We start from the raw sequence: 15,375 nt of genomic DNA on the forward strand, positions 1-15,375 counted from the left end.
AACCTTGCACTGCAAGAGCGTGTGATGCTGGATTCATTTCCTACTCCTGCCCGTTTCGATCCGGATGAGCGTCGTACCGGCGTGTAGTCGTGTATCACTACTGCCTGGTGCACGTTAAAGACCCCAGGCTAGCGGTTGTACTGCACTGGTCGAATTGCTTTTATATAGCACGTCCTTCGAAGGAGGCGCATTGAAATTTCATACTCCAAACATTCTACAGACACTTTTCATTTTGGAAAACAACACTAGACCCAACGATGTCTTGTAACAGCGTTTCTTGAAATCACCAAAGCGTTATTTTTCGTTATCTTTTTTTTTTTTCAACTTTCCAAATATAGATGGTTTTTAAGTCAGCTGACTGACTTTTTAAATATTTGTTAAAAACAAAATTTCAAGAACTCGATAACTTTTCTGTAGGAAAGACGTGATTTTAGGTGTTTTTTTTTTTCAAGAAAAACAGTTCGTATATTTAATATAATTTATTGGCAGATCAGTTGTTTGCTATTCGTCCTTTAAGGATGCATTCGAAGGCGCCAGCCACCCACCCTTTTAGAAATAAACCTCGACGCATATGGTTCATTTGAGTAAAATAATAACTTTAAGTAACTGACATCTGTACCCTGGAGAGTGTGGATACAGGACAGGACAACACGAATCTCAAATCTCCACATTGTTGATTCCTGCTGTCCTGTCCTTCTGCTTCCGCGCTCTGCAAGGTTAAAAATGTCAGTTATTAGCATGCTGGCCTGCATCCTTACATTTATTTTATTTAGGTAACTTTTTGTTTATCAAAATTTGTGCGACGACTTTAGAGAAAAAAAAAATCAATCAATATAAAGCACATATTTAGGACCTTCTTTAAGTTTACAGCTCGTTGCGAAGTTCTCCAAGTATACGGTATAAGTCGATGAAATGCCCTTCGTAAAGTGTCCGGGCCCTTTCCCATTGCTTTGGTTTCGTAACCGACCAAAAGCAAAGTATATTGCCCGGCTATCCTATTTTCACGAAGCCTTCCACAGTTCATCCGAGTTTCGTCTATTTAATATTCTCCCGTCTACTCGCGTTCTTCCTCATTATAATCACCCTTACAAAGTTGACATTCCTTTAGCAAAAACGTATTCAAATATTTCCACGCTGCTACACATTACAAATGATGTGAGTTGGCAAGCGAAATCGTTGAGACGAGAAACCATGACACCTCGCATGTCGCTGCTACGAAACTCTTTACAATGACGCACAATATGCAGCACGCGTTTTTCTTTTTCCTTGTTAGGCAGCTGAAGAAATGTTGACGCGCGCAGGGCCGAGCAAGCAACGCTCAAACACGAGCTTCTTGAAAACTCGCGTTTATTGTTACTCGGGATGTAACTTTTATCATATCGTCTTGCTTCCTTGTTCTCGAAAGTGCCTGTTCATTCTCACCCCGAAAGCGCGACGCTCGAGCCTTCTGGGCCGAATATTCGAGATGGTGACGCACGCTAGATAAGGAGCTGCGCGGGACCTCGTCGAGTTAGTCTCGCTCTCGCTTGCTGTTACGCCGCCAAATCGCCGCCCGCTTTTCTGCTGTCTCGACGCTGTTCTTTATTTTCTTTGGCGGAAGTTCGTTCATCAAACTTTCAGTTTGAAACAGGATTTTTTACTTCTGCTCTTGTCATTCCTGGTAATATATTGTTTAGCCTGACTTGTTTTGTTGTTTTTAATATTTGTATCTGTATGCATTTAAGACTTTCTTATCTTCTACCTTCTATTTTAGTTCTGTTTAGCGTAACCCCGAGTGCGTAAATGTTTTGTTTGTTTTTTGCAAACTGTTACTTAAGATGCCCCCGCCCCCCCCCCCCCCCCCCCCGGCTCTATGTGACGCTTGTTTGGGTCCTTTCGATGTATTTAAGTAAATCAATAAATAAACAAGAGACGAGAGAGACTGGGAATCAGCTTTGTTCCAACGTTTATTAGAAACTTATTAAAATGTAACAAGATGTGGATAGACAGTGCACACTGTGCGGCTGCTTGGCTGAGACGGCGAGACGTGTAATACATTTTCTTTTTTTGCACGCCGTCCCGCCTTCTAGCCAGAGTACAAAAGATAAAAGGAGCCTGCTTTTGTATCTTCTTTTTTTTTTCTTTGGAATTGTAGGACGTGGATATCACTGACGCTTCGCAGGTCGCTAGGGTACCCAACATCGAACATCTGCGTAGAGTTCCGACAACTCGTTCAGTCCGCCATTTTGGTGTCGCAGCCCAAATCTCTTCTTGTTTGGAGGGGACGCACCCACGTACAAAGAGAGGATAGCGTCCATTAAACAAATGAGGGGTACATAACTGTTTCCCTCCGTGACTATCAATTTGTCCATTTAGTGTCGGAAAGGGAGCTACAGAAGCGATACAGATAAGTGTTGTGGCACTCGATGCAGACGTAACTGTTCCCGGACAAAAATTTGATATCGTATAATTTTTCGAAGTACCTACACTATTAATTTTTGTCGAATATTGCGCAGTTATATCCATTGGGCTTTTTCATCAACGACATGCTAAGTATTTACCCTATGAGGCATCTCAGTGTTGCGAGACGAAAAATACGTTACAGCCTAATAGCGCTGCCAATGCATAGGGGTCGCGTAGGACATATTGCGGTCAGGTGCCGAAATGGCGGATTGTCGAAGTCGTTAGAGCCCTATACAAGACCGACTGGAGCCCTGCTAGCAGACCCCTTTCCCGTTGCGCCATCTATCGCGCACCGAGTCAAGCTCTAGGCCGTTTAACTTCCTCCCACTGAGTCGCGTCCAAGCATGCGCGTCCCGCTCACCGTACGAGTAAGAAAATAGAGTACCAAGGGCCCGCTAAACAGCAATCAACACACGTGGAGAAGCGCTTATCGCAGCGCGCGGACGTGATTCAAAGTGTTAGCTTCGAAACGACGCCATCGGGTCAATACTGGCCACTCCACGCGGCCGGGCCTCCGGCTAAATTGGGGTGGGGGAGGAATAATGGAGTGAAGCGGTCGGGAGGAGCGCGATCCTTATTGCGCCGCACAAAATAGTTCCCTTCTCTGTCACTTTCGTTCACAATTTTTTTTTTCTCGTCGACTACGGTAACGGCAGCGGGCTGTGATCTGACTCACTAACCGTACTGGCCACCGCGGCGAAGAAACAACAACAACAACGCCTGTGTCCTCTTTGTACTGACGCGCGTCTGCTCAAAAAAAAAAAATTGCGACCAACCAATGAGACGTTAATGACGACGACAAACGACGACGACAAAGTGTTCTTTTTTTTTTCTTCTTTGGATAGAGTTGAACCACCTCATACTCAGTCGGCGGACAATATCAATCGAACTCGCCCTGCGCGCGCGCACGCGCGCGCGGCGGTTTGTATTATCAAACACACACGATACACACCTCGGTAGAAAAAATGTACGGAAAAAACGACGGGGTTTTTAGAAAAAGGGGGCGCTGCGAGCGCTTGTTTTGTGTATGTTGTTGCCAACGTTTGCAACCTGCCTACTATTTTTTTTTTTTAACGAACCAGACTTATATTTATATATGTATATAATATAGACATCTGTAATCGTTGAGATGGAATCGGCCTTGTCGGCTTTTTTTTTTTTTTTCAGTTGGCCAGCAGCAAGTGCTGTTGCAACGCGGCGCCGAGTTCCGACGCCGAGTTCGGTGCCGAGTGGCCCGGCAGCGATCCTGTCGGCAAGAACGCGGCCGCCGGAAAACGAGACGTCGGGCAACCGTGGTGACCGCTGCCATTTTCCCCGAACACGTCGAGCCCTGGCACGAAGAGATCATGCGCCGCAACGGCCGCCGCCGCCGGTCGCCCGTGGTCGCGCCTTAGGCCTAATTCGGTCGGCGAGAGCCGCTGTGCCCGCTTCGAGCTCGTCTTGAGCTTAGTCGAGCCGAATTTCGTCTGCGCGAAGCTGGCCGTGGTAAAGGTAAGCGCTCGCGACGCCGCTGCCGCGGCGGACGCCGGGGCCGCCACGGGGGGCTGGGGCGGCGCTACGGGCGGCAGTAGTGCGGGCCCCAGCCCCAAGCCGGCGAGTTGGGCTGCGAGGGTTTCATCGATGCCGGGGCTGTTAGTGAGGGTTCGGGGCTCGGCACTCGGGGTCGGACCCCCGAGGAGTATTTGGGCGACCCCTTTTTCGCCCAGGCGGTAGGAGACTTCGCCCGGGTCGATCCAGATGCTCAGGTCTGGGGGGAGGTTCTCGCGGACGTCACGGATGTCGAGACCGCTTTCCCTGGCGGCGACCTGGAAGACGGGGTCTAGCGGGGGCGACGTCTTGACGCAGCGGAACGCCGAGCCGCGGTAGGGCTTGTCAGGGTACCTGGAAACAAGATGAACGCAGGCGAGTCAGGTACCGCGGTCGTTTGTCTCTGACCTTCAGGTTGGCTAAACACAGCTCACACCTATAGACGCTTAAACACGCGCCAGATTGAGCCGCCATTGCCAACCTTCTCTTGTCTTACCGAGATGTCAAGCCACTGAAGCGGTGACGAGCCTCCACAAAATTCTGTGCTGGGGAGAAAGACACAGCAGCACCTAGATTGGCAATAACCCGTCCTGCTCTGTCAATGATGAAGTGAAGCGAACGAAACCCAAGAAAACAAAAACAAAAACTTCAATGTTTACAAAATCGCAGTCCAGCGTGTGATCTTCAAAGCCCAGTACGTCCAAGTTTGTCGCTTCGGAAAACGAGCAAAGCACGCACCATACTCACGAACACTCCAAATGACACCGGCCACAATCTCTTTTTTCGGAAAGGTCTATACGGCGAGCAAGTTTGCCTGCTTCCAGTGCAGTGGGTACAGTGACGTCACAGTGGCGAGCTCTGGTTAGAAGAATAGTGATAAACGCAAAAGGTTATCTGCCTTGGTCTCTACCCTATCCATTCCTCCAATCAAATTATTCAAGATCGTCGTCTGGTCCTCGCGCAGAGAAAGCAGAGGCGTCAACGTCAGGCGTTTGGGCGCCGAACACTAGCATCGTCTACTAGTCCTATCAATGGCTCTTGTTCCTTTTCGACGTGTTTCGGAAACCTACCGGTTCTCTACGGCCTTCGAGAAAGTATGGAGGATATACATCGAAGGATACGTTGTTTTTTGTCGATGAACAGCTGCCAGGCGCGCTCCAATTAATGAGAAAGTCGCGGCCCCGGCCCTTCTAAACTCTACCACGGAAGAACAAAGAACAGCTGCGGGGACGGAGCTTCGCTGCGTTCGTCGCAGACCTGATCCCTTCCTCTCCTCACCGCGCCTCCTCTCTTATTGAGCTCTCTCACTGGCTCACCCACGTGCGAAAAATGAACTTGCTCGCCGTACCGTCCATTTTCGTTTACCCTCACCCCCAGCCACGTAGCTCACACATTCGGTACGGGAGAAGGAAAGAAAGACATTTTAGGATATTACAACCTGGAACTAGGAAAAAAAAAGGAGGGAAGGTGTAAAACAACATTGAGTTACAGTCGCTATTAAGAAAGAAAACAAAAAAAAAACATAAACATCTTCCGGTGCCGTGAGGAGGGCAAAACAACGTTGTCCCGCCCACCGGAAGCTCTGCGATTCAAGATGGCGTCGTCCGCGTAGAGAAGGTCAATGGAAGACCCTCAGGTGATGCCAGGGTCCGTAAACGGGTACGACCGTTCAAGGCATCCAATACTTTCTATTATTTTACATCAGTGCTGCGGTTTGTCTGACAGTATCCCGCAAAAGCGTAAGAAAAAAAAAATACCGGAAACGGGTCTTAGGCGGCGTTGCCTGTCTGCGATTCTAATTATCGGGCTATTTTGATTAAAGCGCGCTCGTCGTAGAACGACAACTCGAGCAATTTTCGCGATGGATTGTTCTCTGATTTCCTGAATTGTTTCCGCTCTTAACAGCCTGGCGGAACATATTGTTTATGTAAATGTACTCAAGCTCAAAAACATCACGGCTGAAAAACCATTTGCGTAAAAAGCGGCTTCAATCAACCTATACGACTAAATGAAAAGAGACGACGAAAGGCAGGCAAGCACCCAAGAACCACGATTACTGTCTCGCTCAATTAAATATTCTGAATGAAACTTGAACAATTATGCTGATTAACATGGCAACCGCAGGCATGATTGATTACTTCCCTGAATGTATATACTGCTTGTACATTACGGGAAAATAAAACGTCCGAGCACTCTGTTTATGTGAAGCTTATACACCTTTGTCACGCTTCACTAGTTATCTTCACTCTCACTGATGTCACGAGCTGAAATGTCTCTATTTCTTGCTCCAGTTTCTTAATTTTCGTGCATTATATTGCAATACTCAAACTCACACGATTTCTTAATTAAATACTCGTCGCACTTTATATCTTTCGACTCCATATTTTCTCAATAAGGGCGGATCGCTCCCTTTTCATTAGAAGGCAGGCGTTCTTATTTCATTAATCGTTTACCGAACTGAAGAAGATACTCGATCATTCAATCTCCTCACGGCATGACCAGCCGGTTGGTATTGTATTTTTATGATTGGTGCATCAAATTTAAATATCAACTCCTTCTTCACATTGTTATTTGCATACGTCATTTTGGTTTAGGAACAATGTTTCTTCTAGCATTCTAATGATATTAATTATTCATAATGCATTAACTTTAACAGTAAACACGCTTTCTGCATTATGGGTCATCTCTAACGCTCCCTAAACATGATTCTTTCTCAATAATCATAAACCTAGACATAACACTATGTGTCACTCATTTCACCCCTTACAGGTTATTTCACCGTCCTCGTTAAGCCATATGTATTCTTATGCATAATTCGGAGAAAACCGCCCTGTTCCTAAGATACACATCTATAAAGACCTTGCATTGTGCGAAGGATCTTATACATAAATGCATGCAAGCCCAACACTGCATCAGATTTTTTCTAATTATGACCAGTCCTTGTTTTAATGCTCTCATATCTTATGAAGATCTCATATGACACATAGTTATTAACGTCCTTCTGATACAATACAAACTTTTCTCTTCATAGAAGAAAAAAACAACTTTCACTTAATGTCGTATTGTCGTATATAAAAACAATAGGCCACTCTCATATTCAAAACGTAGAAGACACTTCCTGGCGCGCGCAAAAAGTTCTACGAACGCCAGCACATTTCTCCTTCCCACGAGCGTTCCGTTTTTACCCAATCATATATCATTTTACTCCACAGGTTTATTCAGTGGTTACGGAACTCACATCAAGTATGCATGCATGGCTTTCTCACACTAGTTAATGTGCAGAATAATTAGAGGAATCCAAGCATAACTTTCTATCCTAAGCTTCACGACCATTTCTTATTTTTAATTAATAATTACTTTTGCATACGTGATTGTTGCATCACTTTTTACGTGGCACAAGCCGTTTTTGTGCAGTGTGTGTAATCACGTTGGCATTTAAGGCTAAACGAAAAAGATGTTTCTCTATTCCGCCAGTTACCAGTAATCTTCAACTTGATTATGTATTGCATACGTTGTTCTTTCAAGTACCACATTTGTGTTTCAAACACATAATTATCCTATGCTTGTCAAACTTTCAAGAATAACCCCGCGCCTTTTTCATGTTTCTAAAGCGATTGCCACCTTGTCCAATTGGTCGACCCGCCAAATAAATATTTAAGAATGGCTGAGAGCTTTAGCCAACGTTACTAGAACAACTCAGTTGTGAAACTGCCATAGAGCCTGCTTTGAAAAAGTGGCTCCGATCCGTACTCCAGAACCGAACTAATGGCGATCGCAACACCGCCATTTCTCCCGCAGCGGCCACTTTGAAAACTGCACAGCTGCGCGTATTGGTTCAGGTAGAGCCACGTAAGGCCGGTGGCGCCATCTCGCAGTAGCTATATCAATCAATATTCAGGTTTTGACTCGTCGCTAAATGGGGCGCTGTTATCGTATTTAGTTTGACCTCGGTAGACGTGAGTAGTCCGGGTTTCAAGGGTGAGTTCCCCAACTGAGTGTTTTAGTAAGGTTGGCTCTAGCCTTTAAGGAAGTATTTCAGTTGTTCTACAGCCCTGATGCGACTTGAGCGTGAAACACATGTGAGCAAAAACCGCGTCGCATCCCACCGTCTCATGGCGTAACTCTAGAAACAACCAATGACAGCAACAGTTGCCATGATGGAAGGCGTGTGCGCTACAGTCTGAACTACGGGCCCAGCACGAAGAACGGGAGGAGCAGAAGCAGGTGGTGCGAGAAAGCGCGCGGAGCGGAGAGTGGTAGAAAGGCAAGAAAGAGAGGAGCAGAAACAGGTAGTGTAAAAAGAGCGCGCGGAACGAGGAATGGAAAGGGAAGGAAAGCACGCTTTCCCTCTCTTAGCGACCCAAAATATTCTACGCAAAGGCTCTGTATCCTGGTAATGCTTAACTGGAGCGCGTACAGCGTCATGGAGAGACAATGGTGTGAAGTAATCTTTTTTCATACAAAACCCTGCCCTAGGAACCGCCTGAACAAAGGGCACCACCCTCACCAGGCACTGAAAAAAGAAGGGTCATCCTGCCCAAGGCACCACCCGAGCTAAGTGCACCACATACCCTATAAGGCTACCGCATTTAGACGCGCTTGCCAGAATGACCCGACATGCAGCCAATTTCATGCTCACGCTTCTTGTTTCCTGATTCCTGCCTCGGCGTTCTTACTAACTATTGCTGCGTACTCATTGGCCGCCGAGCGTGCTTACCGACTATCGCTGCATTGACATTGGCCGCCGAACGACAATAAGCGGCCTGGGACACAACATGCCTCACATTTCTTAACTTGTTAGTGGTTTTAAGGTGTCACAATAAGTGGTGCGGATGCGTACCAGTGTCCCCTGAACTTGCGGCGCAGCGCCCGGTCCAGTTCCTCGGCGAACTGGTTGACCCGCCTTCTGGGCAGTTTGTTGTATAGAAAGGACACGAGGAAGTTGAGCGCCACCTGAATTTCCACTTGCATTCTGCTGGGAGACTCCGAGCTGCACGCACCCACCGCTGCTGCCCCAGAGAAAGGGAACACAAAAGGATCTTGGTAAGTCGGCAACCACAGTTTTTTGTTTACCATGTGGGGGAGGAGGTGGGGGAAGGGGTATTTACGAGACAACATATTGTCGGGCCTTGTATGCAGCGCGTACTCAGAGCTAGCTCTCATGTATCGTCTGCCAAGAACAATGATTCTAATTGAGTAGAATGCACGTTGGATACGCATGATCGTGCGTTCCTACCAATCAAGCTATTTGTTTTTGGCAGAAGATAAATAGGAGCTGGTTTTCAGCAAGCATTGCCAACAGCACCCAACAATATGGCCTCCAGCGCATGCCCCCTATACCGATCAGATAATAAGAACAAACAAAATTATGAACTTAAAGCTTCACGGTCTTACAACTGCTAAATGAGGCAAACACGGAAAATCGCTTCAACAATTCAAAATAACGAAGAAATTTGACAAGGGCGAAGTGGAACAAACCTACTCATTTGATTTGAAACAGCGTACAATTTTGAATATTACCTCTCAACCCCTTCATAATGTGTTTAATTTTAAGATGTGTGGGCACGATATTCAATTTGTTATTGCAATTTTTGGCGTAAATATTGACTTTACAAACGCTTTACACTCGAGTAACAAATTACCCTAGCGAAAATTCTTATATCTATAAGAAATTTGTTGGTCAAATAAATGCATATGTTCAGATAACATCGAATAAGAGCATATAAACATCTTATAAGAACATATAAGAACAATATAGGAATATATGAGAAGTTATAAGAAATTTCTTATAACTTCTTATATACACTTGTTTGGTTCTTATATGATCTTATTTGGCCATATCCGGGTATTGAACCAAGATATTTCTCATACAGATAAGATTTTTCAATAGGGTAGCGGTAGAGATGTAATAGCAACTCAAAAATATTTACCACAATTTTTTTTCTACTTGTGAATGTCATTTTTGCTTCATTCTACCGAAACCAGACTCGCAAGAAAAAAATGTGCAATCATAAGCATGATCTTATATGGCTTTTGAAAAAAACATGAATGAATTACAACGATTGAGGACAATGCGTCCTCAACCTTGGGTTTACAAAATGTTGATTTTCATGTTCATTTTACTAAACGTTCGCTTAAGCCATGGGTATTACGGTTATAACCCCAATTCTGAGCATTGGTATAATATTTCAATTGTCTACAATGTTTCCCCCGCCCCCCCCCCCCCCCCCCTTAGCATTTCAATCCAACTGACAACGAAACTGCAGAGAAGCCTGAGTCTGTAAAAAAAGCAATACATATACCTTCACCCTGCTCAAAATGTCACGGTGATTTTTAATGTGTCGATATCATTTTGACAAAACAATTTCGTATTGCATATTGATATAATACACTTTCTTAAGAATATCACCATATAAATATTACGTAACATTTTTATTCACCGACATCACAATTGAAAGCATTATACGATCTCTACTTAACCTTCACCAAAATTAAAATCACAGAAAAAAAAATCCGACATATGTTTGCCCCATTTTATGATGTCGATACATAATTTTTCGAATCTAAAAGCGTGATTTTACTTTCAGTATTGTGTAACTGCAACCAACATACTTACCTTCAACCTTATGATTTTCAGCATACTTCTTTTATCACTATGTGCTCGTGACATCTTTACGCAAACAGCGCATTACATTATGAACATATCTATCAATCACAATCAAAACAATTTTTTTTAAATATAAAGCACACTTTTCAACATTTTGAGGTTAACTTAATATATTCAAAAAGATTTCCTTCACTAAGCTCCAAGATTTAGGTGACAATCAATGAGACGAATGAGCAGATTTCAAAATAGGGGTTTGTGAAGCTCCGTTGGAATTCCGCCACGTCACGAGTTCCTAAAAAGCAGCGCCAGTTCGCAGAAGCATCGTTCGCTCGTGGAGTTACTTAAACCTTAATGTGACTTGTTGGAGAACGCTCACGCGTTTGTTACGTTGTATATCTTAAAGCTTCCACAGTGATTCCGCAACGTGCATTTGACACCATAAAGATCGCCGTCCTTTGCAGACATTAGGTAGGAGCCTGATCTGAGGATGCGGGGACCCCTGCCAGGCAAACCATACTGCCTCCCCCCCCCCCCCCCCCTCCCCCGGATGCGCTGTGAATACGCGTCCAAATACGGCACCCAGCGAACGCCTTTACTCTAAAAAATGGCTGTAAGTCTACTTTCCCGCACAACACTCGGAGAGCCAATCACCTTAACTTACGGAGGCAGCTCAGCGAATGACGATGCGGAAACATATGTTTGCACCAAAAAACTCAGTCTGAATTGCGACATTAAGCAATGCAAAACGTCACGCTTGCATTGCTTAATGTCACAACTCAGACTGCGTTTTTTGGTCTAAACATAAGTTTCGGCATCGTCATTCGCTGAGCTGCCTCCGTAAGTTAAGGTGATTGGCTCTCCGAGTGGTGTGCGTGAAAGTAGACGCACAGACTTTTTTAGAGTGTATAAACATAGCTTGCAGGTGTCGCCATTGCTGGGTACTGACGGTTATTTCTACTCACTGGTTCCCTCGAGCTGCTACTTCTGCTGTGTGGAAATAACACGGTGAACCAAACGCTTGTGGCACATAAAATACAGGTATGGCCGAGACTGACTTTACGGGCAAGCTATGTAGAAGCCATATGGCATACAGTCCTGGGATATTGCTGCTAGGCGATATTGTCACGCGTTGACGCCACCAAGCGGCAACGCTCGCAACTACAATGCCCTTGGCCGTGCAGGAACTCTTGACGTCACAAGCGCGATGCGCATTGCACTTCTCGCTGGCCGACTTTGAAGCGAGAGACAGAGAGCTCGTGGTCACGTCATTTCGTTTCCGTACCCATTTAATAATAATACAAATGGGCGAGGATATGTAGGCCGTCTGTTTCCATGTGATGATTGAAGATGTATGAAAGACAGTGCATAGACGAAGTGGACAGCATTTCAAATTCTTATCGACTGCTGATTGTTGTTTTTACATCATAAAAATATAATCTGTATTACATGAGATGTCATCTGGTTTTTTTTTTTTAAACAACGGACTCGAGGAAAATTTTTTAGAGGGAAAATGACACAACTAAGAAATTAGCACATCTACCCTGGTTTTCATTTATTATCCAACGTCCTTGCTTTTTCTTTTTCTTTTTTTTTTTTTGCGGCATTTATGAACACGAAAATGTACTTATGTAGATTGCCACGTTAAAAAAGAACAATAGTCTGTACAAGATACTAGCATAGTATCATGTCTCACTAACTGATTGCGAAAGGGATTAGAAGCTTTCGTGACGCCAGGACACAGGAAGTCCCATGTATGACAGGACGTTGGATGCCTCCCCCTCATACCAAACACTCTCTCCCACACACTCGATTTAGTTTCGTCGCATTAGCCGTCTCCGCGACGTGAGGTTAAGTGCCGTAAAGACTAGTAAACAAAACATTTCCAACATACCAACGCGAAAAATAAGATAACTACACTGTAAACAACCCTGACCTATATTATCACAACTAATACATTTCTTTTTGTGTTATTGAACTATGCATTTTGTGCCATCTTGTTACTTGTAGATATCCATGTCGCATGATGCATATAATGCTGAATGTAGCTTAGTCATTCATGAATTAGACCCATTCACTATTCGTTGATATAGAGGCATTGACTTTCAGCCGTCAACTGAAGCAATGTTTATCTTATGACCCTGGCAGTGACATATTAAATTGTATGTAGAAAGCAGGTAAATTATTAAATATATAATACACAAATAAAGGCATGCTCAAGGTCTGAGCCCGTATTAGCATCTTTCTAAAGAAGCTGTTTTGTGCTTTAGATGTTTATGTTGCTTGTCTCTTATTAAAGTGAAATAGACTGTCATGAGATTTTGCTCTCCACTGTGTAATAAAAGTCACAACAGAATGCATATTTGCTCCTCGTGTTACATTGCTTCTGCAATTTTGCATAAAATAAAGTAACGTTTCAGATTCTTATACCAAACTGTGACTAAAAAGAAGCCTGTCTGCTGATCAATATCATACTATTTATTAGTGTCTCGAAAATACAAAAGGACAAAATGTTGTCTAAATTATAAGTTTGATGATTCTTAAATCAAGTGTAGAAAACAATCTCAATTCAGTTAACTTATAATGTTCCTAAAGAAAATAACTATTATCCTGTCTAGTTGCCACGCGATTCAAATCCCACTAAGTCAGCTTTCATGCGGATGTAGTCACAACGTAATAATTAAACGCCTTGCTACTGTTTCGAAAAAAGAGGAAAAAGTAAATATTAAACAAGCGCGACAAAGTGACAACCATCGATCACACTAATGACGATGATGATGATGACGACGACGACGTGTGGGGAGCCACAAGTTTACAAACATGGCTGACAAAAACACGCGACCCAAGGTTGAAAACAAATCGCATTCAGCGCGCCACCTCCTTACAGTACAAACCTCGCATCTTAGTGTTCCAAAAGAATGCACTCCGGCAGGGACAGTGTGCCAAAGAACAGCTGTCCCCCCTTGCCACGAAGTCCTGCGCGCTCTTCGCAAAGGGCTGGGCCCGACGCCAAAGCAACTCTGGAGTCCTAGCCCCGAGTCTGGGTGACCTCCAAGCGACCTTGTTCTAGAGCCGTTCTCCATCGATTTGTCCCAGTTTTCCCGGGTCCACAGCGGGCGGACCAAAACTCCGCCTCCTCACTCTTTTTTCTTTTTTTGCTGTTTGCAACGGCCTTACTCTCCTCCCTCCCCCTCCGTCCTGAAAGCAATATACGCTCACTCGCTCGCTACACTCCCCATCCAATTCGTTCTCTGTGGTTGGATGGCTGCAACACTGTTTTGTTTCGTCGGGTATGAGAGCTTCTGCATCAACTATGCTCCTTTCGAGCGCTCCGCTTGGTCGTCTGCTTCGGGAATTCGTCTGCTACACTCGTACGGCGTCTGCTTTGGAAATTCGTCTGCTATTCTAATACCGCTCGCGAATCGAATCTGCTAGGTCAAAAAAAAAAACAGATCTAAAATTATTAGACAGCTGCTCTTAACTATGATGGCAATCCCTGACATTTTAGTCGTCGGGCGGAACGACATCGCAGGCCACGGCTTTTTATGTCGCGAAAGACCAACTCTGTGTTCCTTCGAAGAACGCAAACAAACACAGGGACGCGGGGTGTTTCGGGATCGGAGATCTGATTCCGATAGGACGTCGTGCGGATTGCGACCTTCGCGTCCGTGACAGCCGAAGCCAGGGCAGCAGGTGTTAGCGGGCTGTCGTTGCAAACGAACCCTGGGCACGACATCGGACACCGCTGCTCGGCTCGACGCGTGATATTTATAGCGACCCAGATGGGTGGGCGACAGCGGGCTCGCGCCGCGGCCGCACGCTACGTGGCAGCCGTTAGCGGACACGATGTTCCCGGCAACCGACGCAAGCCAAGAGCCGAGCGATGAACAGAGTGTTCGTGGTAGAAACAACAAACAGGACTCACCGGGATGCATCGAAATAGCAGACCACCGGTCCTGCGCTCTCCTCTTTCACCACTGGGAGGCGCCACGGAATGCGGCAGCGCCGTAGAAAAGTATAAAAACACAAAACGACGGGTTTACAAATAAAAAAAGAGTGATGACAGGGGTGCTGGTAGTGTTTGATGTTTGTTGTTGGCAGCTTCGGGCGCCAGCTAGCGTGCAGCTAGCGTGCGAGCCAGCGAGCCCAGCGCAGCCGCAGCGTGGCGGTACCTTTTTTATATAGGGCCGCACCACGACCGTCTTCCTCCGCGCGCGCGCGCTCGCGCGAGCAGCGGAGAAAATAGTGCGCTTGTTTACCAGCAGCGGCTCCTCCGCTCGCTTGTTTTGGAATTGAAGAGTTCTGGGGGCACTCGCGTTGGCAACTGCTGCTGCGGCGGTGTTGGGACAGCTGTTGCGAAGCTGGGGCTCTTCGTCAGCTGGCCTCATCTGCATGGACTGCTGCGCTTCGCCGTGGCCGTCGGCGGTTGTTCATTGTGGATCGAGCGTGCGAGCTGGCGCGCCGCTCGGCTCCGCTGCTAATATTCGATGGGTGGGCGATGCCGAAATAATGACTGACATCCGTCCGCCCCAGTGCCTTAAATGCCAAGTGCCGCGACAGCGTCCGCCATGAGACAACTGACAGCTCGTTCTTGTTGCGGCCCTCATCGTCAAAGCATTCCTTGCACTTTTATCCGAATCGCTTTTAAACTCAAAACTTCAAAACACCTGTAACGAGACAAAATACATCAAATCGACATCATAAAAAAAAAAGCGGGAGATCCAGCCTACGCTTTGTCGCTTAGAAACTTCACTAAGTTTCTTAGCGACGAAATGGTGACATTCCTTGATAAAGTCTCTTGA

At 45.5% G+C, this 15,375-nt stretch overlaps 1 protein-coding gene across 2 annotated transcripts; it reads right to left on the reverse strand.

Annotated features, from left to right (window-relative positions):
- Positions 1-1,928: 1,928 nt before the first annotated feature.
- LOC8023445 (protein Tob1) lies at positions 1,929-14,730 on the reverse strand. Of its 2 annotated transcripts, none has more exons than XM_029994655.4 (3): positions 14,499-14,730; positions 8,810-8,978; positions 1,929-4,323 (listed from the first exon to the last, which is right to left on the reverse strand). In XM_029994655.4, exons 1-3 carry the CDS (start codon positions 14,506-14,508, stop codon positions 3,606-3,608), a joined length of 897 nt encoding a protein of 298 aa, XP_029850515.2. In that variant the 5' UTR covers positions 14,509-14,730; the 3' UTR covers positions 1,929-3,605. The 2 variants fall into 2 exon arrangements, with proteins under 2 accessions (XP_029850515.2, XP_002401237.3); XM_002401193.5 differs by having other exon boundaries at positions 8,810-8,975; positions 14,499-14,719.
- Between the last annotated feature and the right edge of the window lie 645 nt (positions 14,731-15,375).

The sequence above is a fragment of the Ixodes scapularis genome, unplaced genomic scaffold (genome assembly GCF_016920785.2).
Source record: "Ixodes scapularis isolate PalLabHiFi unplaced genomic scaffold, ASM1692078v2 PGA_scaffold6__148_contigs__length_123643588, whole genome shotgun sequence".
Lineage (NCBI taxonomy): Eukaryota > Metazoa > Arthropoda > Arachnida > Ixodida > Ixodidae > Ixodes > Ixodes scapularis.